General features: G+C 38.2%; 2 protein-coding genes across 2 annotated transcripts in view; both read right to left on the reverse strand.

The window, feature by feature from the left end:
- The window catches only part of LOC135434357 (uncharacterized), an 86480-nt gene extending 74775 nt beyond the window's left edge, over positions 1-11705 (reverse strand). The window contains exons 1-6 of the mRNA XM_064690913.1: positions 11440-11705; positions 11258-11343; positions 11090-11203; positions 2416-2834; positions 2234-2319; positions 2066-2179 (exon numbers count right to left, since the gene is read on the reverse strand). The gene's annotated coding sequence lies outside the window, so the exon portion shown is untranslated. The remainder of the gene's footprint in view (positions 1-2065; positions 2180-2233; positions 2320-2415; positions 2835-11089; positions 11204-11257; positions 11344-11439) is intronic.
- Positions 11706-11837: 132 nt separating this feature from the next.
- Positions 11838-25069, reverse strand: part of 5PtaseI (inositol polyphosphate-5-phosphatase A) — a 31418-nt gene continuing 18186 nt past the window's right edge. The window contains exon 8 of the mRNA XM_064690910.1: positions 11838-11858. Coding sequence (XP_064546980.1) covers positions 11853-11858 — 6 coding nt within the window. The 3' untranslated portion in view covers positions 11838-11852. The remainder of the gene's footprint in view (positions 11859-25069) is intronic.

Raw genomic sequence — 25069 nt, forward strand, 5'->3', positions numbered from 1 at the left:
CGTTGTCGGCGTTGCTTGTCTCGAAATCTGCTAACAGGCCACATTCTCAACATGTTAGTTTGGAACCGCCGCATCGACCAAATTATCCACCTTTTCTATATTTACAATTTGATTTACTGGGCAAACCCCACACCTGATTTGTAAAGTTCGTACTCTTTTCTTATTTTATCTTTATGCTACAATTTTTCTTAATTTCCACTCAGTTCAACCGCTCAAACATTAGTGCCGTCTTTCCTCCTTTTTATTGATGTTGCCTTATTTCCGACATCGATAAATTCCCTTATTCTATCGATACATACATCGCTTGAATCACTAACCAAAGAACATATAGATGGGACATGCCGTGTCACCAAAGTGGACACAAAAAATATCGGTACATCTGGTCCAACGAGCGAGTAAGATATACATATGATGTCTTTTGATCGCTTACACTACAGGAAACAGCTTTGGCTTACTCTCTTCCATATGATTTGTGCGATAGAACGGCATCGCTGTTTATTTTTATCTCGCTTGCACTTACTCTCAGTGCTCTCAATGCTCTCTTTATGTCTAGGTACCGTTTAAATGTTTGTGTGTGTGTGTCCGCACAAGCAAAAATGCCCACAAATTAAATTTTTCTCAAATATCTTCCCTTTTGAATGGACAGTAATATGAAATAATGAAAATAATGAAAACGAAATTCTTGCATTTTAGCTCGTTATTGTTGGAAAGGGTACCTAAGCGTTGGCATGTGTGCATTTTAAAGTTTTTGGACTTGCTATTCACGCATACTTGCATATTTTGTATATGAATAGAAGCATTTATGCGCATGTGTGCCTGTTGGTCCCTGCCAGCCTGTCCGATGCAAATTTGACAATATTTTGTGATTTCTGAATTTCGAATGTGTGAATGGGCAGATCATGGGCGCAAAAGAAAATATCATTACTGGCACTAGATTTTGGGTTTGAATGGTTAAATGAATGTTGACCCCTTATTACCTGCAGATCAAAATCATATATGAAAAAGCCAATAAAATTATTAATACTATAAATATATAATCGCTCCTTTTTTGTATTTGGTATATTTGAAAATTTTAAAGATTTCATTTTTTTCACAAATTTCCGCTGGTCCTTAAATTATTTAAGTGATCAGTCACTTGACCTTCATATGCTGGTCCAGGTGCTTGGGCCCTTTCGGCCCAACAGGCTGCTGCAGGTATGTCTGTTCTATTTCTATTTGCATTACATAATGTTAATTTATGGGTTCTTTAAATTTATCTCAAAGCTGCGTTTGTGCACAACACGCCTGCCGTTAACCGCTGACCAAGTCGAACTCCACTGCTATAAATTGTTGGGCATCAACATCATCGGTGCCGAATTTCGGCACACGCATACATTTGGTGGTCACCGTTGCTGCCCATATGCACAGCTGCATTCTTGGGTCAACGGGCCCCAATGAAGGCCAAGGCCATTAGTGCATGCGATCCGCTCTCCCTATAATCTCTTTAGGACCGAATCGGGCGGACAATAACATTTCGTTCCCCTTTCGGAACCGTGGATCGCAAGCCCGGCGTTGCCACTCTTCCATTAATTGGAAGAAGAAGACGCTGTGTGGCGGCTTCACCCCTGATACTCTGACAAGATATCGGCGTGGCCGATAATAAAGAATGCAAAAAAACTACCCAAACTATCGATGCTGCCAATAATGTCACGTGCAACGAATGCTTATGCGAACTGAATTATTAGTTCATTCAAAAATCGGGTGCATGATAGCGTCTACTACTGTTTTTATAGATCATGGACTTAAATCCAATATTTTTAATGTGGATACTTGCAGTCGCAAGTAATGGTCAATTTACACTGAGTATATTTTCGGGAAACTAATGAAATGAAGATGTGAAACTGCGTTCACATTGCTAACTTCGAACAACTAACATATTTACAACTGATAGTTGTCAAAAAAAGCCCCAAAAATATGAATTAATAATAAAATTGGCAACTGTTGTATATTTGAAGGTACTCGGTAAAATATGCAAAATATAATACGCATACCAACTAAATAATTAAACACTATTATTACAACTTACCATGGTTATCCACCGTGACAGCAGCATAGCTCTTAAACGAGCCTAATATTTGGTCAATTTATTATGGACCCATGTATATGGAGCTCCTCTACTCGGTCCAATTGTATTGTTTTTCTTGTCAGAAATATATTCAATTAATCTATTTTCCACTGCAACATAAAATCTTACTCAAATTTCCGGGTGAGGTTATTCAATTTAGATTGGATGTGAGTCCATCCCCCAGTGCACCCGGATTGCTTAATCTGCTCTGACATCTTCATTTACATACATATACATATATGTGGGAATTTACACCCATAGACACAAAAATTAAATAAATATAAATATATCATATTGTCTTCAATACTTACTTGCACGCTCGTCAGACATTTTAAATAAACTTTTAAAATGGCTTGACGATTGTTTACGGATATACAAAACATAATCGGCTAAATATTGTATGGAACAGTGTAGGATAGGAGCATCTCTCAGATATGTTGAAATTAATGGGAAGATGCTGGCATGGCAAAAATTTTAATAGCCTTATAGCCTTTGTCCACTATGCTTAAGAAATGTCACATTTTCAAATTTCACATATTGGTGCTCCATCGGCTGTCGGTAACATGCGAGTTGCAAAAGTGCCGCTTCTTTACATAAGCAGCTGATCGACTTGCTTTAATTTACATATGCGCCGCAAAGATTTCCTTCCAAGTCAAGTAATACGGCCCCGAAGTAGGGGCTTCATTTAATGGACTCTTTTCGGGATATGGCCAATTTTAAATATTCAGAACTGTGGGAATATTAAAATTTAAAATTATAATTTAAAGTTACCGCTTGCCTTCGTTGCAATATCAGCTGTTTATGATAATGAACACATTCACATTTTTCACAACACCGATATTTCTATCGATAAATCATCGCAAAAAAAAACGAACTTTCCATATGATTTGTGCGATAGAACGGAATCGCTGTTTATTTTTATCTCGCTCTTTCTTTTATCATATGGAAGTGAGTAAGCCAAAGGAGTTTCCTGTAGTGTGAGCGATCAAAAGATATCATATGTATATCTTACTCGCTCGTTGGACCAGATGCATATTTTTTTTGGTGACCAAATTTCTAGTACGGCATGTCCCATCTATATGTTATTTGGTAAGTGGTATACATGTATCCATAGGCTTAGTGCATTATATCACTAACCAAAAAACATATAGACTGGACATGCCGTGTACAATAGGTGGTCTCCAAAAATTGGTTTGCATGTGGTCCAACGAGCGAGTAAGATATACATATGACATCTTTTGATCGCTCACACTACAGGAAACTCCTTTGACTTACTCTCTTCCATATGATTTGTGCGATAGAACGGCATCGCTGTTTTTTATCTCGCTCCCACTACAGGAAACTGCTTTGGCTTACTCTCTTCCATATAATTTGTGCGATAGAACGGCATCGCTGTTTATTTTTATCTCGCTCGCACTTACTCTCAGTGCTCTCAATGCTCTCTTTATGTCTAGGTACCGTTTAAATGTTTGTGTGTGCATGTGGCCGCACAAGCAAAAATGCCCACAAATTCAATTTTTGTCAAAAGTCGGTGGCATTTCTTCCCTTTTGAGGGGACGAGTAATATGAAATCATGAAAGGGTTTGCCAAGTCGATGCGAAATTCTTTCATTTTAGCTCGGTATTGCTGGAAAGGGTACCTAAGCGTTGGCATGTGTGCATTTTAAAGTTTTTGGACTTGCTATTCACGCATACTTGCGTATTTTGTATTTGAATAGAAGCATTTATGCGCATGTGTGCCTGTTGGTCCCTGCCTGCCTGTCCGATCCAAATTTCACAATATTTTGTGATTTCTGAATTTCGAGCTCTGCGCACACACACACACAGACACAAATGTGTGTGAATGGGCAGATCATGGGCGCAAAAGAAAATATCATTTTTGGCCCGCGGTTGTCGCGCACCCTTCTTTTTTTAATTTTGGGGTTGAATCGATGAAAAAATGTTGACCCCTCAATACCTGCAGATCCAATTCATATACATATGAAAAAGCTAAATATTTAAAGACAATAAAATTATGAATACTATAAATATATAATTGCTCTTATTTTGTATTTGGTATATTTGAATATTTTAAAGATTTTATTTTTTACACAATTTTCCTAAAACTAGTTAAGTGATCAGTCACTTGACCTACATATGCAGGTACAGGTGCTTGGCAAAATTTTACCCTTTCCACCCAACGGGCTGCTGCAGGGGTTCAAACCCAACATCATAAAAAGAAGGGTGCGTGACAACCGCAGGCCAAAAATGATATTTTCTTTTGCGCCCATGATCTGCCCATTCACACACATTTGTGTCTGTGTGTGTGTGTGCGCAGAGCTCGAAATTCAGAAATCACAAAATATTGTCAAATTTGGATCGGACAGGCAGGCAGGGACCAACAGGCACACATGCGCATAAATGCTTCTATTCAAATACAAAATACGCAAGTATGCGTGAATAGCAAGTCCAAAAACTTTAAAATGCACACATGCCAACGCTTAGGTACCCTTTCCAGCAATACCGAGCTAAAATGAAAGAATTTCGCATCGACTTGGCAAACCCTTTCATGATTTCATATTACTCGTCCCCTCAAAAGGGAAGAAATGCCACCGACTTTTGACAAAAATTGAATTTGTGGGCATTTTTGCTTGTGCGGCCACATGCACACACAAACATTTAAACGGTACCTAGACATAAAGAGAGCATTGAGAGCACTGAGAGTAAGTGCGAGCGAGATAAAAATAAACAGCGATGCCGTTCTATCGCACAAATTATATGGAAGAGAGTAAGCCAAAGCAGTTTCCTGTAGTGGGAGCGAGATAAAAAACAGCGATGCCGTTCTATCGCACAAATCATATGGAAGAGAGTAAGTCAAAGGAGTTTCCTGTAGTGTGAGCGATCAAAAGATGTCATATGTATATCTTACTCGCTCGTTGGACCACATGCAAACCAATTTTTGGAGACCACCTATTGTACACGGCATGTCCAGTCTATATGTTTTTTGGTTAGTGATTATATTGACTCAGAATAAAATCATTCTTATGAACAATGCAAAACAGCACTGACGTGCCTTTATCTATCAGTTTGAAACATTTATAAGTGGAACACTTACAATACTATACAAGTGGAAGATATCATCATTACATGGCGACCGTGACAGGACCACGATTCCCTGCCTGGAGGCAGTAGAAAAACAAGAGGATAAATAAATCCCTGCCTGGAGGCAGTCGAACACAAAGAAAAGAGGATAAATAAATCCCTGCCTGGAGGCAGTCGAACACAAAGAAAAGAGGATAAATAAATCCCTGCCTGGAGGCAGATGACGAGGATCGTGGACCGGAAAAATACAAATTACTGACTGAGTAGAGTGCGCCAATGGGAAAACACAGCGGTGGTCAGAAAACTAAAATAAATAAAAGAATAGCCCACATTAAGTGGCTATTATACACAAAATCACCACCACCTACTTGGGCAACAGCCCAAAAGCTACAAGCAGAATTAGATTTCTTAAAATCTAGCCTGATAAAAAAGAATTTTTAAAAGAGCTCCATAAGCGAAACAAATGGCAGTCCCCTACAAGGGACCTCCAAGTCGGTGATATGGTGATTATCAAGGAAGATAACCTACCAATAAATGAATGGCGCCGTGGCCGAGTCCAGCTGGCTTGCCCAGGCACAGATGATAAGGTCCGCGTAGTGGACGTGCTTACCGCTCGTTGTGTCATCCGAAGGCCAATAGCCAAATTGGTCCTTCTTCCTACTGAGGCAAATAACACCACCGACTAATCCTTAAAGGCAACTAATCCCTCTTTCAAAACAAAACCATCATATAATAACACCTTTCCTACATCTTATTCTCCAGTTCACACCTCTGCAGAGAACCAGCATGGCACCGTCAGCGAAGGCATCCAATCAACGCCAAGGAACGGACTGTTTTAGATGCCGGGTGTGTAGAGGCATCCATGCGCTACGCAAGTGCCAGCGCTTCTTGAAGCTCACGCCCGAGAAGCGTCTCCGAGCCGTTTTGATTAACAAATATTGCTCCAACTGCCTGGCTCATCAGCATTCAGGGGAATCATGTCGCAGTGGAGCCAAGTGCAAAATTTGCAAAAAGGACCACCACACCTTACTCCACATGCGTGATCCCCGCAGCGCTCGACCCTCTCGGTCAGACAACAGGCCCACAAGAAGAGCTTCTGGCTCCTCGCCCTCCAGCGGCACATCACCCCCAAGCCCGAGACGTGCTATTATACGGACGTCGCTTACGTCCCTTCTCCAGCACAAGGGGGTCAGTATACTGCCCCCCGCCATAGTGCTGCTCGACACCGGGAAAAAGACCCTTGTGACTCGGGCTCTGATCGATCCATGTTGTTCAGTAAGCCGCATTAATGCAACCGTGGCAAGGGCCTATGGCCTTTCCGTCACACGCATTGGCGCAGAAGGAGCGTGCACAGCCGTGCTACGCTCCAAGACAACTCAGATGTCTCGAGAGGTGGTCTTAATGGCTGACCCGCAACTCAGCTGCATAACTCCAGCCCGAGCTATCAGAGCGCACATGAAGGACCCGTTTAGCAACGTCGCTTTGGCGGACAACGACTGGTTCCGTCCATCTCCAGTACCTTTGGTACTCGGCGCCAAGGCGGTCTGCCGATGGCTCAAAATACTAAGTTTGGATGGATACTCTCTGGCACATGCACGCAATAGGAATCCTTGCAATCTGCATATTGCCAGGGGGGGGGAGAATGTTCATGCCAGTTCATTGCTAGTCTGAACACAGTATTGACTGACCCTCACTCAGTGTAAGAGAGTCACTCAGTGAGACAGACTCACTCACTGAGAGAGACTCACTCTCAAATAGGATCCAAAGTACGCTCAGAACTCTCCCCACAATCTCCACTCCACCTCAACCGTTTTGACACAAGAAAATGCAAATCACTTCTAATGTAAAGTTCATTATATGCAGCCACAAGTGAAATAAAAACTACTACAATTTAAAGAAAAAAATCATTGTTTGATTTGAAGACGACTATTTTTACTGATCCGACGCCTCCATCACAAACAGAAAGTTATTTGTTTACCGTCCGATCAGTTTCAAAATCATTTCGAATTTGTTTGAGAACATTGATTTTATAACATACGTGCCACGGGCAAGGCCGGGTTATACCCGCTAGTATTGAATAAGTAAATAAATAAATAAAATATCACGAACAGTATGTTAATTACGGTCTCTATAATCAACACACATATGAATCTCTCCCGATTTCTTTTTTACTAGAACAATGGGAGATGCATATGGAGCCGCACTAGGCCGTATTATATTTTTTTTTAATAAGTCCTCAACAATTTCGGCCACTATCTCTCTTTAATAATAAGACGTCTGGGTGTACAATGAAATGGTGTTGTATCAGTTAATCTAATAGTCATCTGCTGTCTCTGACGTGTGGTATTGTCACTTTTGCTACTCAAATATCTTGATCTATCAGTACAGTATATTCGTCAGTTGCCTGCTTGCCAAAACCTGGCCCGACATTATACTCTTCATTTATTTAAGTATCAATATTTGCGCAAAATTCATTAATGTTGTCGCTTTCATTGTTACACGTCGGCTGCAATGGACTGGTGTCTGAAGTTATTTTGTTAGACGGTAGATTATTTATTTTCCCATTATCAATAGTATTGGTGAACAAAGATTGATTATTATCATTTGCGTTTTTCATTTTATTTTGATAAACTAATTTAATATTCATTTTTGTCAAGAAATCACGGCCGAATAACACGTTGCTGGGTAATACTTTGGATCTTACCACATAAAATAAAATCAATCTGGCCTTTATTGGGATAATATTTCCTCCTAATCCATAATATTTTTCAAAGCATGGTCTTAATACTAAAGATTGTGAAACTTATGATTCATCAATGAAACTTACTGGACTACCGGTATCAATAAAAGCACGAATATAATATCTCTGCTCACCAGGCGCTACTCATAAATCAAACAGCTGCGTTACAGCGATTGTCGTACACTCCTCTAATTTTTCTCCAGATTTGGATTCTTCTTGTAGCATCACTGTGCAGCCATTAACCCCCTGTCGTCGATACTGACGATACTGATGCTCGGTGCTCCAACATTTGAAGCAGGCTCCCTCGGGTCTTTTTGGCTGCTTACAATCAGTTATCCGATGCCCCAACTGACGGCAGTTAAAGCACCTTATTTCTTGTTGAACCAAAGATGTCCTCGGCTTAGTATTTCCGCTACCTTCAGCACTAGCAACAGCAACTGCTGGCTTTTCACGAAACTGATCGATTGAGGAGCTTTTCAAGCAGTTCATCCAGCGATGTACAATAAATCAAAAATGCAGCAGCGCCTGTTAGCGCCAAGATAATTGCAGTCCCTTCACAATGAACTGAATGACGTCATTCGTTGCCAACTCTGCTTGCACAGCTATGCTGCACATCGCAACGAAATACTGAAGAGTGCTTTCTTCTTTTTTTTCTTTTTTCTTAACTCCATCTGCTTCCCAATGCCCCAAGTTTTCACCCTAACCCTAAAAGATATGGATTAACTCCTCTGTCATGTCCTTCCAAGTTAAGATTCCAGTATTGTTCATATATAATTGGGCAGATCCGGCCAGCAGATGTTTAGCATAAATAAATCGTTTCATCAAGTTTACTTTGTGGAGGTCCATAATATCCTCGAAATCGCGTGTCCAAATTGACACAGGTTAGTTATCGTCACCAGAGGAAGCACGTACCAAAGCTTCAACATCTTTAATGCTCAAAGCATCTTTTTGCACTGACTCAGTGCGAGTCACATCGGTCACATAGTTTTCCGCTATTTCGCATAATTAGTCTGCATTTGCGTTGTTCAAGTTTTGTGCTGTACATAACGGTTGTTCTGCTATTTTGTTTCTTACCAGAATTTCATCGGAGGCCGGCGCCACGTTGTCGGCGTTGCTTGTCTCGAAATCTGCTAACAGGCCACATTCTCAACATGTTAGTTTGGAACCGCCGCATCGACCAAATTATCCACCTTTTCTATATTTACAATTTGATTTACTGGGCAAACCCCACACCTGATTTGTAAAGTTCGTACTCTTTTCTTATTTTATCTTTATGCTACAATTTTTCTTAATTTCCACTCAGTTCAACCGCTCAAACATTAGTGCCGTCTTTCCTCCTTTTTATTGATGTTGCCTTATTTCCGACATCGATAAATTCCCTTATTCTATCGATACATACATCGCTTGAATCACTAACCAAAGAACATATAGATGGGACATGCCGTGTCACCAAAGTGGACACAAAAAATATCGGTACATCTGGTCCAACGAGCGAGTAAGATATACATATGATGTCTTTTGATCGCTTACACTACAGGAAACAGCTTTGGCTTACTCTCTTCCATATGATTTGTGCGATAGAACGGCATCGCTGTTTATTTTTATCTCGCTTGCACTTACTCTCAGTGCTCTCAATGCTCTCTTTATGTCTAGGTACCGTTTAAATGTTTGTGTGTGTGTGTCCGCACAAGCAAAAATGCCCACAAATTAAATTTTTCTCAAATATCTTCCCTTTTGAATGGACAGTAATATGAAATAATGAAAATAATGAAAACGAAATTCTTGCATTTTAGCTCGTTATTGTTGGAAAGGGTACCTAAGCGTTGGCATGTGTGCATTTTAAAGTTTTTGGACTTGCTATTCACGCATACTTGCATATTTTGTATATGAATAGAAGCATTTATGCGCATGTGTGCCTGTTGGTCCCTGCCAGCCTGTCCGATGCAAATTTGACAATATTTTGTGATTTCTGAATTTCGAATGTGTGAATGGGCAGATCATGGGCGCAAAAGAAAATATCATTACTGGCACTAGATTTTGGGTTTGAATGGTTAAATGAATGTTGACCCCTTATTACCTGCAGATCAAAATCATATATGAAAAAGCCAATAAAATTATTAATACTATAAATATATAATCGCTCCTTTTTTGTATTTGGTATATTTGAAAATTTTAAAGATTTCATTTTTTTCACAAATTTCCGCTGGTCCTTAAATTATTTAAGTGATCAGTCACTTGACCTTCATATGCTGGTCCAGGTGCTTGGGCCCTTTCGGCCCAACAGGCTGCTGCAGGTATGTCTGTTCTATTTCTATTTGCATTACATAATGTTAATTTATGGGTTCTTTAAATTTATCTCAAAGGTGCGTTTGTGCACAACACGCCTGCCGTTAACCGCTGACCAAGTCGAACTCCACTGCTATAAATTGTTGGGCATCAACATCATCGGTGCCGAATTTCGGCACACGCATACATTTGGTGGTCACCGTTGCTGCCCATATGCACAGCTGCATTCTTGGGTCAACGGGCCCCAATGAAGGCCAAGGCCATTAGTGCATGCGATCCGCTCTCCCTATAATCTCTTTAGGACCGAATCGGGCGGACAATAACATTTCGTTCCCCTTTCGGAACCGTGGATCGCAAGCCCGGCGTTGCCACTCTTCCATTAATTGGAAGAAGAAGACGCTGTGTGGCGGCTTCACCCCTGATACTCTGACAAGATATCGGCGTGGCCGATAATAAAGAATGCAAAAAAACTACCCAAACTATCGATGCTGCCAATAATGTCACGTGCAACGAATGCTTATGCGAACTGAATTATTAGTTCATTCAAAAATCGGGTGCATGATAGCGTCTACTACTGTTTTTATAGATCATGGACTTAAATCCAATATTTTTAATGTGGATACTTGCAGTCGCAAGTAATGGTCAATTTACACTGAGTATATTTTCGGGAAACTAATGAAATGAAGATGTGAAACTGCGTTCACATTGCTAACTTCGAACAACTAACATATTTACAACTGATAGTTGTCAAAAAAAGCCCCAAAAATATGAATTAATAATAAAATTGGCAACTGTTGTATATTTGAAGGTACTCGGTAAAATATGCAAAATATAATACGCATACCAACCAAATAATTAAACACTATTATTACAACTTACCATGGTTATCCACCGTGACAGCAGCATAGCTCTTAAACGAGCCTAATATTTGGTCAATTTATTATGGACCCATGTATATGGAGCTCCTCTACTCGGTCCAATTGTATTGTTTTTCTTGTCAGAAATATATTCAATTAATCTATTTTCCACTGCAACATAAAATCTTACTCAAATTTCCGGGTGAGGTTATTCAATTTAGATTGGATGTGAGTCCATCCCCCAGTGCACCCGGATTGCTTAATCTGCTCTGACATCTTCATTTACATACATATACATATATGTGGGAATTTACACCCATAGACACAAAAATTAAATAAATATAAATATATCATATTGTCTTCAATACTTACTTGCACGCTCGTCAGACATTTTAAATAAACTTTTAAAATGGCTTGACGATTGTTTACGGATATACAAAACATAATCGGCTAAATATTGTATGGAACAGTGTAGGATAGGAGCATCTCTCAGATATGTTGAAATTAATGGGAAGATGCTGGCATGGCAAAAATTTTAATAGCCTTATAGCCTTTGTCCACTATGCTTAAGAAATGTCACAATTTCAAATTTCACATATTGGTGCTCCATCGGCTGTCGGTAACATGCGAGTTGCAAAAGTGCCGCTTCTTTACATAAGCAGCTGATCGACTTGCTTTAATTTACATATGCGCCGCAAAGATTTCCTTCCAAGTCAAGTAATACGGCCCCGAAGTAGGGGCTTCATTTAATGGACTCTTTTCGGGATATGGCCAATTTTAAATATTCAGAACTGTGGGAATATTAAAATTTAAAATTATAATTTAAAGTTACCGCTTGCCTTCGTTGCAATATCAGCTGTTTATGATAATGAACACATTCACATTTTTCACAACACCGATATTTCTATCGATAAATCATCGCAAAAAAAAACGAACTTTCCATATGATTTGTGCGATAGAACGGAATCGCTGTTTATTTTTATCTCGCTCTTTCTTTTATCATATGGAAGTGAGTAAGCCAAAGGAGTTTCCTGTAGTGTGAGCGATCAAAAGATATCATATGTATATCTTACTCGCTCGTTGGACCAGATGCATATTTTTTTTGGTGTCCAAATTTCTAGTACGGCATGTCCCATCTATATGTTATTTGGTAAGTGGTATACATGTATCCATAGGCTTAGTGCATTATATCACTAACCAAAAAACATATAGACTGGACATGCCGTGTACAATAGGTGGTCTCCAAAAATTGGTTTGCATCTGGTCCAACGAGCGAGTAAGATATACATATGACATCTTTTGATCGCTCACACTACAGGAAACTCCTTTGACTTACTCTCTTCCATATGATTTGTGCGATAGAACGGCATCGCTGTTTTTTATCTCGCTCCCACTACAGGAAACTGCTTTGGCTTACTCTCTTCCATATAATTTGTGCGATAGAACGGCATCGCTGTTTATTTTTATCTCGCTCGCACTTACTCTCAGTGCTCTCAATGCTCTCTTTATGTCTAGGTACCGTTTAAATGTTTGTGTGTGCATGTGGCCGCACAAGCAAAAATGCCCACAAATTCAATTTTTGTCAAAAGTCGGTGGCATTTCTACCCTTTTGAGGGGACGAGTAATATAAAATCATGAAAGGGTTTGCCAAGTCGATGCGAAATTCTTTCATTTTAGCTCGGTATTGCTGGAAAGGGTACCTAAGCGTTGGCATGTGTGCATTTTAAAGTTTTTGGACTTGCTATTCACGCATACTTGCGTATTTTGTATTTGAATAGAAGCATTTATGCGCATGTGTGCCTGTTGGTCCCTGCCTGCCTGTCCGATCCAAATTTCACAATATTTTGTGATTTCTGAATTTCGAGCTCTGCGCACACACACACACAGACACAAATGTGTGTGAATGGGCAGATCATGGGCGCAAAAGAAAATATCATTTTTGGCCTGCGGTTGTCACGCACCCTTCTTTTTATGATGTTGGGTTTGAACCCCTGCAGCAGCCCGTTGGGTGGAAAGGGTAAAATTTTGCCAAGCACCTGTACCTGCATATGTAGGTCAAGTGACTGATCACTTAACTAGTTTTAGGAAAATTGTGTAAAAAATAAAATCTTTAAAATATTCAAATATACCAAATACAAAATAAGAGCAATTATATATTTATAGTATTCATAATTTTATTGTCTTTAAATATTTAGCTTTTTCATATGTATATGAATTGGATCTGCAGGTATTGAGGGGTCAACATTTTTTCATCGATTCAACCCCAAAATTATAAAAAGAAGGGTGCGCGACAACCGCGGGCCAAAAATGATATTTTCTTTTGCGCCCATGATCTGCCCATTCACACACATTTGTGTCTGTGTGTGCGCAGAGCTCGAAATTCAGAAATCACAAAATATTGTCAAATTTGGATCGGACAGGCAGGCAGGGACCAACAGGCACACATGCGCATAAATGCTTCTATTCAAATACAAAATACGCAAGTATGCGTGAATAGCAAGTCCAAAAACTTTAAAATGCACACATGCCAACGCTTAGGTACCCTTTCCAGCAATACCGAGCTAAAATGAAAGAATTTCGCATCGACTTGGCAAACCCTTTCATGATTTCATATTACTCGTCCCCTCAAAAGGGAAGAAATGCCACCGACTTTTGACAAAAATTGAATTTGTGGGCATTTTTGCTTGTGCGGCCACATGCACACACAAACATTTAAACGGTACCTAGACATAAAGAGAGCATTGAGAGCACTGAGAGTAAGTGCGAGCGAGATAAAAATAAACAGCGATGCCGTTCTATCGCACAAATTATATGGAAGAGAGTAAGCCAAAGCAGTTTCCTGTAGTGGGAGCGAGATAAAAAACAGCGATGCCGTTCTATCGCACAAATCATATGGAAGAGAGTAAGTCAAAGGAGTTTCCTGTAGTGTGAGCGATCAAAAGATGTCATATGTATATCTTACTCGCTCGTTGGACCAGATGCAAACCAATTTTTGGAGACCACCTATTGTACACGGCATGTCCAGTCTATATGTTTTTTGGTTAGTGATTATATTGACTCAGAATAAAATCATTCTTATGAACAATGCAAAACAGCACTGACGTGCCTTTATCTATCAGTTTGAAACATTTATAAGTGGAACACTTACAATACTATACAAGTGGAAGATATCATCATTACATGGCGACCGTGACAGGACCACGATTCCCTGCCTGGAGGCAGTAGAAAAACAAGAGGATAAATAAATCCCTGCCTGGAGGCAGTCGAACACAAAGAAAAGAGGATAAATAAATCCCTGCCTGGAGGCAGTCGAACACAAAGAAAAGAGGATAAATAAATCCCTGCCTGGAGGCAGATGACGAGGATCGTGGACCGGAAAAATACAAATTACTGACTGAGTAGAGTGCGCCAATGGGAAAACACAGCGGTGGTCAGAAAACTAAAATAAATAAAAGAATAGCCCACATTAAGTGGCTATTATACACAAAATCACCACCACCTACTTGGGCAACAGCCCAAAAGCTACAAGCAGAATTAGATTTCTTAAAATCTAGCCTGATAAAAAAGAATTCCGTTGACGCAACTCACCGCTCCATCAGTAATATATGTAAGAAACAAGTAATAATACCACCACCACCGTCTCAGATCCCAAAGATGAAACAAACATGCCCAGCAGACTGCGAGGGACCACTCTACAGCATCCATTGCAAGTATACTTGCCAACGGAAGAAGACCAGCACCGGCCCCGCTAGCCAGTAAAGCTGGCAAACAACAACCTGTGCGAAGACCAGCACCGGTACCGTCAGCGCAACAAGCTGTGCCATCGAGATAAGTGCGGGAGGCACTCCGCCACTTGCGCCAACGAGGGAGCATCAGCGTGCCACATCCGGCGACGCCCAGCTGATGCAGCGACGAACAGCAGATGCTGCGAACATACAAATATTATTTTAAATTATAAATATATACAATTTGTAAAATTGAGAGCAGAATCATTTCTGCCCGATTAGAAGCATAGCCCGTAAAGCTATGCGAACCGATAGGTAGGATACTGTAAAAACATTAATTATCCCATGTATGAGGATAATAAAATAAGTAAAACCGAATTTGAATCTCAAAATAACCCATATATATTTGGCATAAGATCCCCAATGAACTTATATATAAATTAAAAAAAAAAATTAAAAAAAAATTAGATACATCTATTTCGTATTTGTATGGCCACTCCAAAAATTCCAAAAAAAAAATTTTTTTTAATACTAAAAAAAATAAATAAAACTATGACAGAAATAAATGCTCCGTTTGCCTCATTAGGTGTTTCAACAATTATGTACATAAATTAGTCATGATTGAAGACAAAATTAACAAAGTATACAACGACTATACGGACTTTCGTATGCCGAGCCATACAAATTTTGCAAAGGCATAGAGAATTCATATCAGTATATGAGTTCGAATCCGAATATATAGAAAAATCCGGCACAGTAACAAGTCCACTCTATTCATGCTCTAAAATAGATTGTGGAATAATCTTGTCGACCTTCCCTACGTCAAAATAAAAACAATTATTGACGAGCATCCGATTCTTGGGCAGACAACAATTGTCTTTGTACGTCTGCATAGGTAGTATTCAAAACAAAAAGCAAGAGTCATTATATAGGAATATGGGGGGAAAACAATCAAAGGCAGATGATAACACTGCCAATGTAGTTAACGTGGTTGAAGTTGTAGACACAACTCCCCATGTGCAGTTAACAAACATACTGCTAACAATACTCATTGTAATAGCCTCAGCAAACATCTTTCTGAAGATTTATTTTCTGCATAAAAAATCACTGAGGACTCGTTACATATGTAGAGCCAACGACTTAGACAAGGTCTAAGCCGCTGCCTAAATACAAATATTTAATTAGGGGAAGTCCACATGGACTGGCCCCAAATAGTAGAAAAAATAAAGCTGCATAGATCGAATTTCGACAAATCATATAAGTGCCTAAATAAGAGCGCACCAGTTTTGCAACCAACCATAACTAAACACACTGAGATTCGGTATATGAATACAATGAAATCAGGAGTTTATTTGAGGAGTGGCAGCATAAACTCACAAGCTTACACAGAGTCCAAACTTCAGACATTTTACAACGTCTAAGGGATAACCTGGTAAGCTTGAACGAAAAGTACAATCTCCAGCTTTATTTACCATCGGCATTAAACACGCCGGTAACATTTGATAAGTCACTCCTGACAAACGACCAAGTAGAAGACACAAAATTAGTAAACATGGCTCAGACAGTTGTAGAGTTTTTAAAATTAGCCTCGTCACTCTTACCAGAGTTCGATGGAAAGGCCGAAAACCTACAAAGTTTCTTGGATGCATTGAATCTAATAGATTCCTTAAAAGGCACTCACGAACTAACTGCAGTAAGCATAATAAAGACTAAACTGAAGGGCCACGCTAGAAATATGATAAGTAATGAGCAGACAATTCTTGCCATTATAAATCAACTAACCAAAGCTGTAAAAGGAGAATCTGTAGACGTCATATCTGCAAAACTTCCTAATTTGCAGAAAAAGAGCAAAACAGCTAATCAATACACCCAAGAGGTGGAAAAATTGACCCAGGCTCTTGAAGGTGCGTATATCAGTGATGGTTTAAGCCGGGATCTAGCCAACAAATACAGTTTGACATTAGCCGTAAGTTGTACGGAAGCAACAGGCCAGGCAAATTCAGTATTGTACTTCCGTCAAATACAATATGGAAATAATAGAGGAAACCGAGGTAATTATCGTGGCAGAGGTAATTATCAGATCAACGGTTCCAGAAATAATAACCAAAGTTATAACAAAAACTTTAATAGGGCACAAGGCCAAAATAGAGGAAACTCTAGAGGCCGTGGCAACTCGAATCGAGGCCACAACAATAATGTCCGATTTACACAAACCAATACGGAAAACCAGCAAGCCCCTTAAGATATTCACAAAGAAATACAAAAGTACACACAGTAAATCTAAATCTCAGTATTTTTATTAAAATAAATAATGAAGAAACAAGCAAAGCATTTACGCTATTGCTAGATACGAGTGCAGACATATCTCTATTAAAAGAAAATGTTGATATATTTGAAAATATCAATTCAAACATATCAACCCAAATATCTGGAATTGGTGAAGGTTCAGTAGTTTCTAAAGCTTTAGTATTCGTAGAATTATCTATAGGAAAATATGTCATTCCACACGAATTTCATATAGTCGGACAAGATTTTTTAATACCTAGCGATGGCATTATTGGTATATTTTTCTTTAAAAAATATAATTGCCAATTAGATTTCACACAAACATGTGATTCTCTAATACTTCGGCCAAATAATTTAAATTATCCAATAAAACTACCAATAATTCACACTTGTGATAATAATGCCACAATATTCCAGCTCGATCTGAAGTAGTCGTCAAATCAATATTGTTTCGCCAGAAAACAATATTTTCATTCCGAATCAAGAAATAGAAAGAGGAATATTTATTGGAAATACTATTTCCAATAATCAACAAACATTTGTCCGAATTTTAAATACAACAAATTCAATAAAAATAGTAAATCTTAACGACATTAAAATAGAAAAGCTAAGTGACTATGAAACAGTCCAAAAGAATAACAATAACAACTAACAATTTTTACAAACAAGAATTGAGACTTAAAGGTACTGAGCCAGTGTGCATAAAAAATTACAGAATTCCTCATACCCATAAAGAAGAAGTAAATAAATAAGTCAAAAAACTCATCTTGGATCAAATTGTAGAACCCTCTGTATCGGAATATAACAGCCCAATACTTCTCGTTCCCAAAAAGGGATTACCAGGATCCGATACCAAGAGATGGCGATTAGTTATAGACTATCGTCAAATAAATAAAAAACTACTCTCAGACAAATTTCCGTTACCAAGAATAGATGATATTCTTGATCAATTAGGAAGAGCTAAATATTTTTCATGCTTGGACTTAATGTCCGGCTTCCACCAAATAGAACTAAAAGAACAATCTAGAAATATTACGTCTTTTTCAACGAGCAATGGCTCTTATCGTTGCACACGATTACCATATGGATAAAAAATAGCGCCAAATTCTTTTCAAAGGATGATGACAATAGCATTTTCGGGATTAGACCCTTCACAAGCATTCTTGTATATGGATGACTTAATCGTAATCGGTTGTTCTGAAAATCACATGGTCAAAAACTTCAGAAACGTTTTTGACATGTGTAGGAAACACAACCTTAAACTACATCCAGAAAAATGCACATTCTTCATGCATGAAGTGACTTTTCTAGGTCACAAATGTACTGATCAAGGTATTCTGCCAGATGACAAAAAAGTATGATGTCATTGAAAAATACCCAGTCCCTACGGACGCTGATAGCGCTAGAAGATTCGTTGCATTCTGCAATTACTACAGACGATTCATTAAAAACTTCGCCGACTATTCACGGCACATAACCAGATTATGTAAAAAGAATGTCCCTTTCGAATGGACAATTGAATGCCAAAATGCATTCGATTACTTAAAACAAGCTCTAATGAAACCTACTGTACTAAAATACCCAGACCGATGCCAGTAAATTAGCCTGCGGGGCAGTTTTAACCCAAACATATGGAGATAAACAATTGCCCGTAGCATATGCTTCTCGTTCATTTACAAAAGGAGAAAGCAATAAAAATACAACAGAACAAGAGTTGGCAGCAATACACTGGGCAATAACGCATTTTCGAACATATATATATGGTCAACATTTCAAAATCAAAACAGACCATAGATTATTGACATATTTGTTTTCATTGGAGAATCTAAGTTCAAAATTAACAAGAATGAGATAAGACTTAGAAGAGTATGACTTTACTGTAGAATATCTTAAGGGTAAAGACAATTTCGTTGCTGATGCATTATCACGCATCACAATAAAAGAATTAAAAGACATACAAATAAAAGTCCTGAAAGTCACTACCAGGCGCCAAAGTAGACAGAAATCCTGCACAGGAGATAATAAAGAAATATAATTGCCTATGCAATCTATAGAAAAAGCTTCAAAGCCCAACGTATATGAAGTCATAAAAAATGACGATGTACGAAAAGTAGTAGTGTTTTTTTAAACATGGGAAGAAAGTTACTGCAAGACATGATGTTAGCGATTTATATACTAATGGAATTCTTGACTTAGGTCAGTTCTTCCAAAGGCTTGAAACGCAAGCCGGTATAAATGAAATCAGCCAACTCAAAGTGGCACCGTGGGAAAATATCTTTGAACAAGTTTCAATTGATAATTTCAAACAAATGGGCAATAAAATATTGAAAACATTAAGAGTAGCGCTACTCAACCCGGTGACCCTAATAAAAGAAGAAAAAGAAAAAGAAGCTATATTGTCTACATTTCATGACGATCCAATACAAGGAGGTCATACTGGCATTTCAAGAACGCTAGCTAAAATAAAAAGACACTACTTCTGGAAATATATAACACGTCATATAACCAAATATATACGTAGATGTCCTAAATGCCAAAAGTCGAAAAAAACGACACACACAAAACACAAAACACACAAAAAAACACTCTGACCATTACAGAAACGCCGATAAATGCGTTCGACAGAATGATAGTGGACACTATAGGTCCACTACCAAAATCCGAAAATGGAAACGAATATGCAATTACACTGATATGTGACTTAACAAAATATCTAGTTGCCATACCTATTCCAAACAAAAGTGCAAAAGTCGTAGCTAAAGCTATATTTGAAGATTTTATTCTGAAATACGGTCCAATGAAGATGTTCATTAAGGACAGGGGTACAGAATACAAAAATTCAGTTATAGAAGATTTATGTAAATACCTTGGTATCAAAAACATAACTTCAACAGCACACCACCACCAGACTTTGGGAACAGTAGAGCGAAGCCATAGAACATTCAACGAATACATACGTTCTTATATATCAGTTGATAAAACTGATTGGGATGTATGGCTCCAATACTTTGTTTACTGTTTCAACACGACCCCCTCTATGGCACATAACTACTGTCCATATGAGTTAGTTTTCAGCAAACAAAGTAATTTGCCATCTTATTTTAATTCAGTAAATAATATAGGTGCATTATACAATATAGAAGACTATGCTAAAAAAAATAAATATAGATTAGAAGTAGCATATAAACGAGCAAGAGTAATGATCGAAGATAATAAAAGAAAGAATAAACAGTTATACGATTCAAAAGTAAATGACATAGGAATATCAATAGGAGATAAGGTCTTACTAAGAAATGAAACAGGTCATAAGCTAGATTTTAATTATATTGGACCATATAAGGTCACTGGTATAGAGGATAGAGATAATATAGGAATATCAGATACTAAAAATAAAAAACAAAAAGTACATAAGGATAGGTTAAAAATTTTTAATACATAATCATTTTTGTAGTATGGCCATACAAACACAAAAAAAAAGTATTTATGTTCTTTATTCAATGTTCTTTTATTCAAATATCAAAAAAAAACATACAAAAACAAAAAAAAAATTGAAAACCCTTTTAAATATTATTACATGCAAATACATATTCGGAAAACGAAAAAAAATTTTAATTCTAAATATACACATTTAATGATATCTCTATATATAAAACTGTTTGTCCTGACTGACTGACTGACTGACTGACTGATTGGTGATCAACGCACAGCCCAAACCGTAAGAGCTAGGAAGTTGAAATTTTCACTGTAGCTTATGTGATGTAGGTGCACGTTAAGACGGGGTTTCGGGAAATTCCACCCGCAAGTGTGGAAAAATCGCGAAAAACGATTGTATGTAACTTTTTTGTTTACCATCCGATCGGCCTCAAACTTATTTTCAAAGATCTTTGTTCAAATTCATTTGAGGGGTGTTTCACACTTTTCGAAAAATCCGTTCCTCCTTGGTGGAAATGGAGGTCAAAGATTTAGTGGGTGACGTTTCGCGCTCAAATTCATTTGCAGAGATCTATAAGAAAAATCATTTGATACGTGTTTCACACTTTTCGCAGAATTCAAACTTATTCGGGGGGAATGCGATTTAAAGATTTTTTGGGCGAAGTTTTAAGTTGTGTCCGATATGCTTCAAACTTATTTTCAAAGCTCTACATAAGAACTTAATAAATACGTATTTCAGCGATTTGGGAAATTCCACCCGCAACAGTGGTAAATTGGCGGAAAACGGCTGTATGAAAGTTTTCTGTTTACCATCCGATCGGCCCCAAACTTATTTTCAAAGATCTTTGTTCAAATTCATTTAAGGGGTGTTTCACACTTTTCGAAAAATACGTTCCTCCTTGGTGGCAATGGAGGTCAAAGATTTAGTGGGTGACGTTTCGCGCCCAAATTCATTTCCAGAGATCTATAAGAAAAATCATTTGATACGTGTTTCACACTTTTCGCAGAATTCAAACTTATTCGGGGGGAATGCGATTTAAAGATTTTTTGGGCGAAGTTTTAAGTTGTGTCCGATTTGCTTCAAACTTATTTTCAAAGCTCTACATAAGAACTTAATAAATACGTATTTCAGCGATTTGGGAAATTCCACCCGCTACAGTGGTAAATTGGCGGAAAACGGTTGTATGAAAATTTTCTGTTAACCATCCGATCGGCCTCAAACTTATTTTCAAAGATCTTTGTTCAAATTCATTTAAGGGGTGTTTCACACTTTTCGAAAAATACGTTCCTCCTTGGTGGAAATGGAGGTCAAAGATTTGGTGGGTGACGTTTCGCGCTCAAATTCATTTGCAGAGATCTATAAGAAAAATCATTTGATACGTGTTTCACACTTTTCGCAGAATTCAAACTTATTCGGGGGGAATGCGATTTAAAGATTTTTTGGGCGAAGTTTTAAGTTGTGTCCGATATGCTTCAAACTTATTTTCAAAGCTCTACATAAGAACTTAATAAATACGTATTTCAGCGATTTGGGAAATTCCACCCGCAACAGTGGTAAATTGGCGGAAAACGGTTGTATGAAAGTTTTCTGTTTACCATCCGATCGGCCCCAAACTTATTTTCAAAGATCTTTGTTCAAATTCATTTAAGGGGTGTTTCACACTTTTCGAAAAATACGTTCCTCCTTGGTGGCAATGGAGGTCAAAGATTTAGTGGGTGACGTTTCGCGCCCAAATTCATTTGCAGAGATCTATAAGAAAAATCATTTGATACGTGTTTCACACTTTTCGCAGAATTCAAACTTATTCGGGGGGAATGCGATTTAAAGATTTTTTGGGCGAAGTTTTAAGTTGTGTCCGATTTGCTTCAAACTTATTTTCAAAGCTCTACATAAGAACTTAATAAATACGTATTTCAGCGATTTGGGAAATTCCACCCGCTACAGTGGTAAATTGGCGGAAAACGGTTGTATGAAAGTTTTCTGTTAACCATCCGATCGGCCTCAAACTTATTTTCAAAGATCTTTGTTCAAATTCATTTAAGGGGTGTTTCACACTTTTCGAAAAATACGTTCCTCCTTGGTGGCAATGGAGGTCAAAGATTTAGTGGGTGACGTTTCGCGCCCAAATTCATTTCCAGAGATCTATAAGAAAAATCATTTGATACGTGTTTCACACTTTTCGCAGAATTCAAACTTATTCGGGGGGAATGCGATTTAAAGATTTTTTGGGCGAAGTTTTAAGTTGTGTCCGATTTGCTTCAAACTTATTTTCAAAGCTCTACATAAGAACTTAATAAATACGTATTTCAGCGATTTGGGAAATTCCACCCGCTACAGTGGTAAATTGGCGGAAAACGGTTGTATGAAAGTTTTCTGTTAACCATCCGATCGGCCTCAAACTTATTTTCAAAGATCTTTGTTCAAATTCATTTAAGGGGTGTTTCACACTTTTCGAAAAATACGTTCCTCCTTGGTGGCAATGGAGGTCAAAGATTTAGTGGGTGACGTTTCGCGCCCAAATTCATTTGCAGAGATCTATAAGAAAAATCATTTGATACGTGTTTCACACTTTTCGCAGAATCCAAACTTTTTCGGGTGGAATGCGACTCAAAGATTTTTTGTGCGAAGTTTTAAATTGTGTCCGATTTGCTTCAAACCTATTTTCAAAGCTCTACATAAGAATGTAATGAATGCGTCTTTCAGCAATTTGGGAAATTCCACTCGCAACAGTGGTAAATTGGCGGAAAACGTTTGTATGAAAGTTATATGTTTACCGTCCGATCAGTTTCAAAATCATTTCAAATTTTTTTGAGAACATTGATTTTATAACATACGTGCCACGGGCAAGGCCGGGTTATACCCGCTAGTAATATATAAAATAACTTCATAATATTACGTAATTTTTCGAAAGGAGGGAGATGTGATATGCGCACATATAGAGTATGCACTGTATTTAAAATATATAAAACTGTCACACTGTAACACTTTGTTGCAGTGTTTACATATGCACACTTCAAGTGCATAGGTAGGCAAGTGTAGGCAACAACGCAGCGTCAGCGTTCCCACGCTAGCCGGCTGCGCACTACAATACATAAGTGCACATAACATACTCTCTCTCAGTGCGGCTCTCAATGCTGCATACATATATAAGTATATACATGTATCCATAGGCTAAGTGCATTATATTGACTCGGAATAAAATAATTCTTATGAATAATGCAAAACAGCACTGACGTGCCTTTATCTATCAGTTTGAAACATTTATAAGTGGAACACTTACAATACTATACAAGTGGAAGATATCATCATTACAGATTACTGTGGGGATCTATTTTGCTTCAAATCAAAAAAATACTAAGTCATATTTCTGCAAGGGTAATTCCTCGTCGGCTTGTCGAAAAATGCTAAGAAAAGAGCAAATATTGAAAATGTTCAATTTTTGCGACTTGCTACTTGTACACACGCACACTCTTTCGAGTAAGCAGTTGGGTGACATTATTAAAGGGTTTGGCCTGTTCACGTGCAAAACTCCTATTTTCCATGCTTGTTGTAAGGGTAAGGGTACCCGAACGCTGGCATGTGTGCATAATAACTTTCGGGCCTGCCAAGCACACAGATTTACTCACATTTCTTTATGGATGGAAGCATTTATGCGATTGTGTGCGTGTTGGTTTCCTGCCTGTCTGCCCGATGCAAATTTGACCAAATTTGAAGTTTTTGGCATTTCTGAATTTCGAGCTCTACACACACACACATACACACACACAAATGTGTGCGAATGAGCCGATCAAGGGTTTGTCGTGAGACAGAGATATTTTCATCAATGGGTGCGTAAATTTGGGCGACGGTGGGCTTGCGGACCCGTAAGGCACAAATGTGTGAACAGGCAATGAAAACAGGTGAACCGCACTTGTCGCTCGTTTGCACTTTGAGTAGCAAAAGTGACAATACTATACGTCAGAGACAGCAGATGACTATTAGATTAACTGTTACAACACCCTTTCATTGTACACCCAGACGTCTTATTATTAAAGAGAGATAGTGGCAAAATTATTGAGGACTTATTAAAAAAAAATATAATACGGCCTAGTGCGGCTCCATATGCATCTCGTATTGTTCTAGTAAAAAAGAAATCGGAAGAGATTCGTATGTGTGTTGATTATAGAGGCCGTAATAAACTTACTATTCGTGATAATTTCCCACTACCTCTTTTTGATGGTTGCGCAGAGTATCAAGAAAATAAACAATGTTTTTCGGTAGTTGATCTCAAACAAGGATTTCACCAAATAGCGGTAGAAGAAAAATCCGTGCAGAATACGTCCTTTGTAACCTCCCAAGGTCAGTACCTACGAATGCCATTTGGCCTTAAAAACGGACCAGCTATTTTTCAGAGGTTTATTTTTGATGTGCTTAGGGATCTTATTAGAGCTAAAAAAACTGTAACATATATGGGTGATATTGTAGTGGCGACAAAAACTGTAGAGGAGCATCTACATATTTTGGGTAAACTGATGGATCGAATTAGTGAATACAATCTAGAAATCAGACTAAAGAAGTG

Source organism: Drosophila montana, unplaced genomic scaffold, assembly GCF_035044405.1.
Source record: "Drosophila montana isolate Dmon_TW-CO22-7 unplaced genomic scaffold, ASM3504440v1 contig_329_1, whole genome shotgun sequence".
In the NCBI taxonomy this organism is placed as follows: Eukaryota; Metazoa; Arthropoda; class Insecta; order Diptera; family Drosophilidae; genus Drosophila; species Drosophila montana.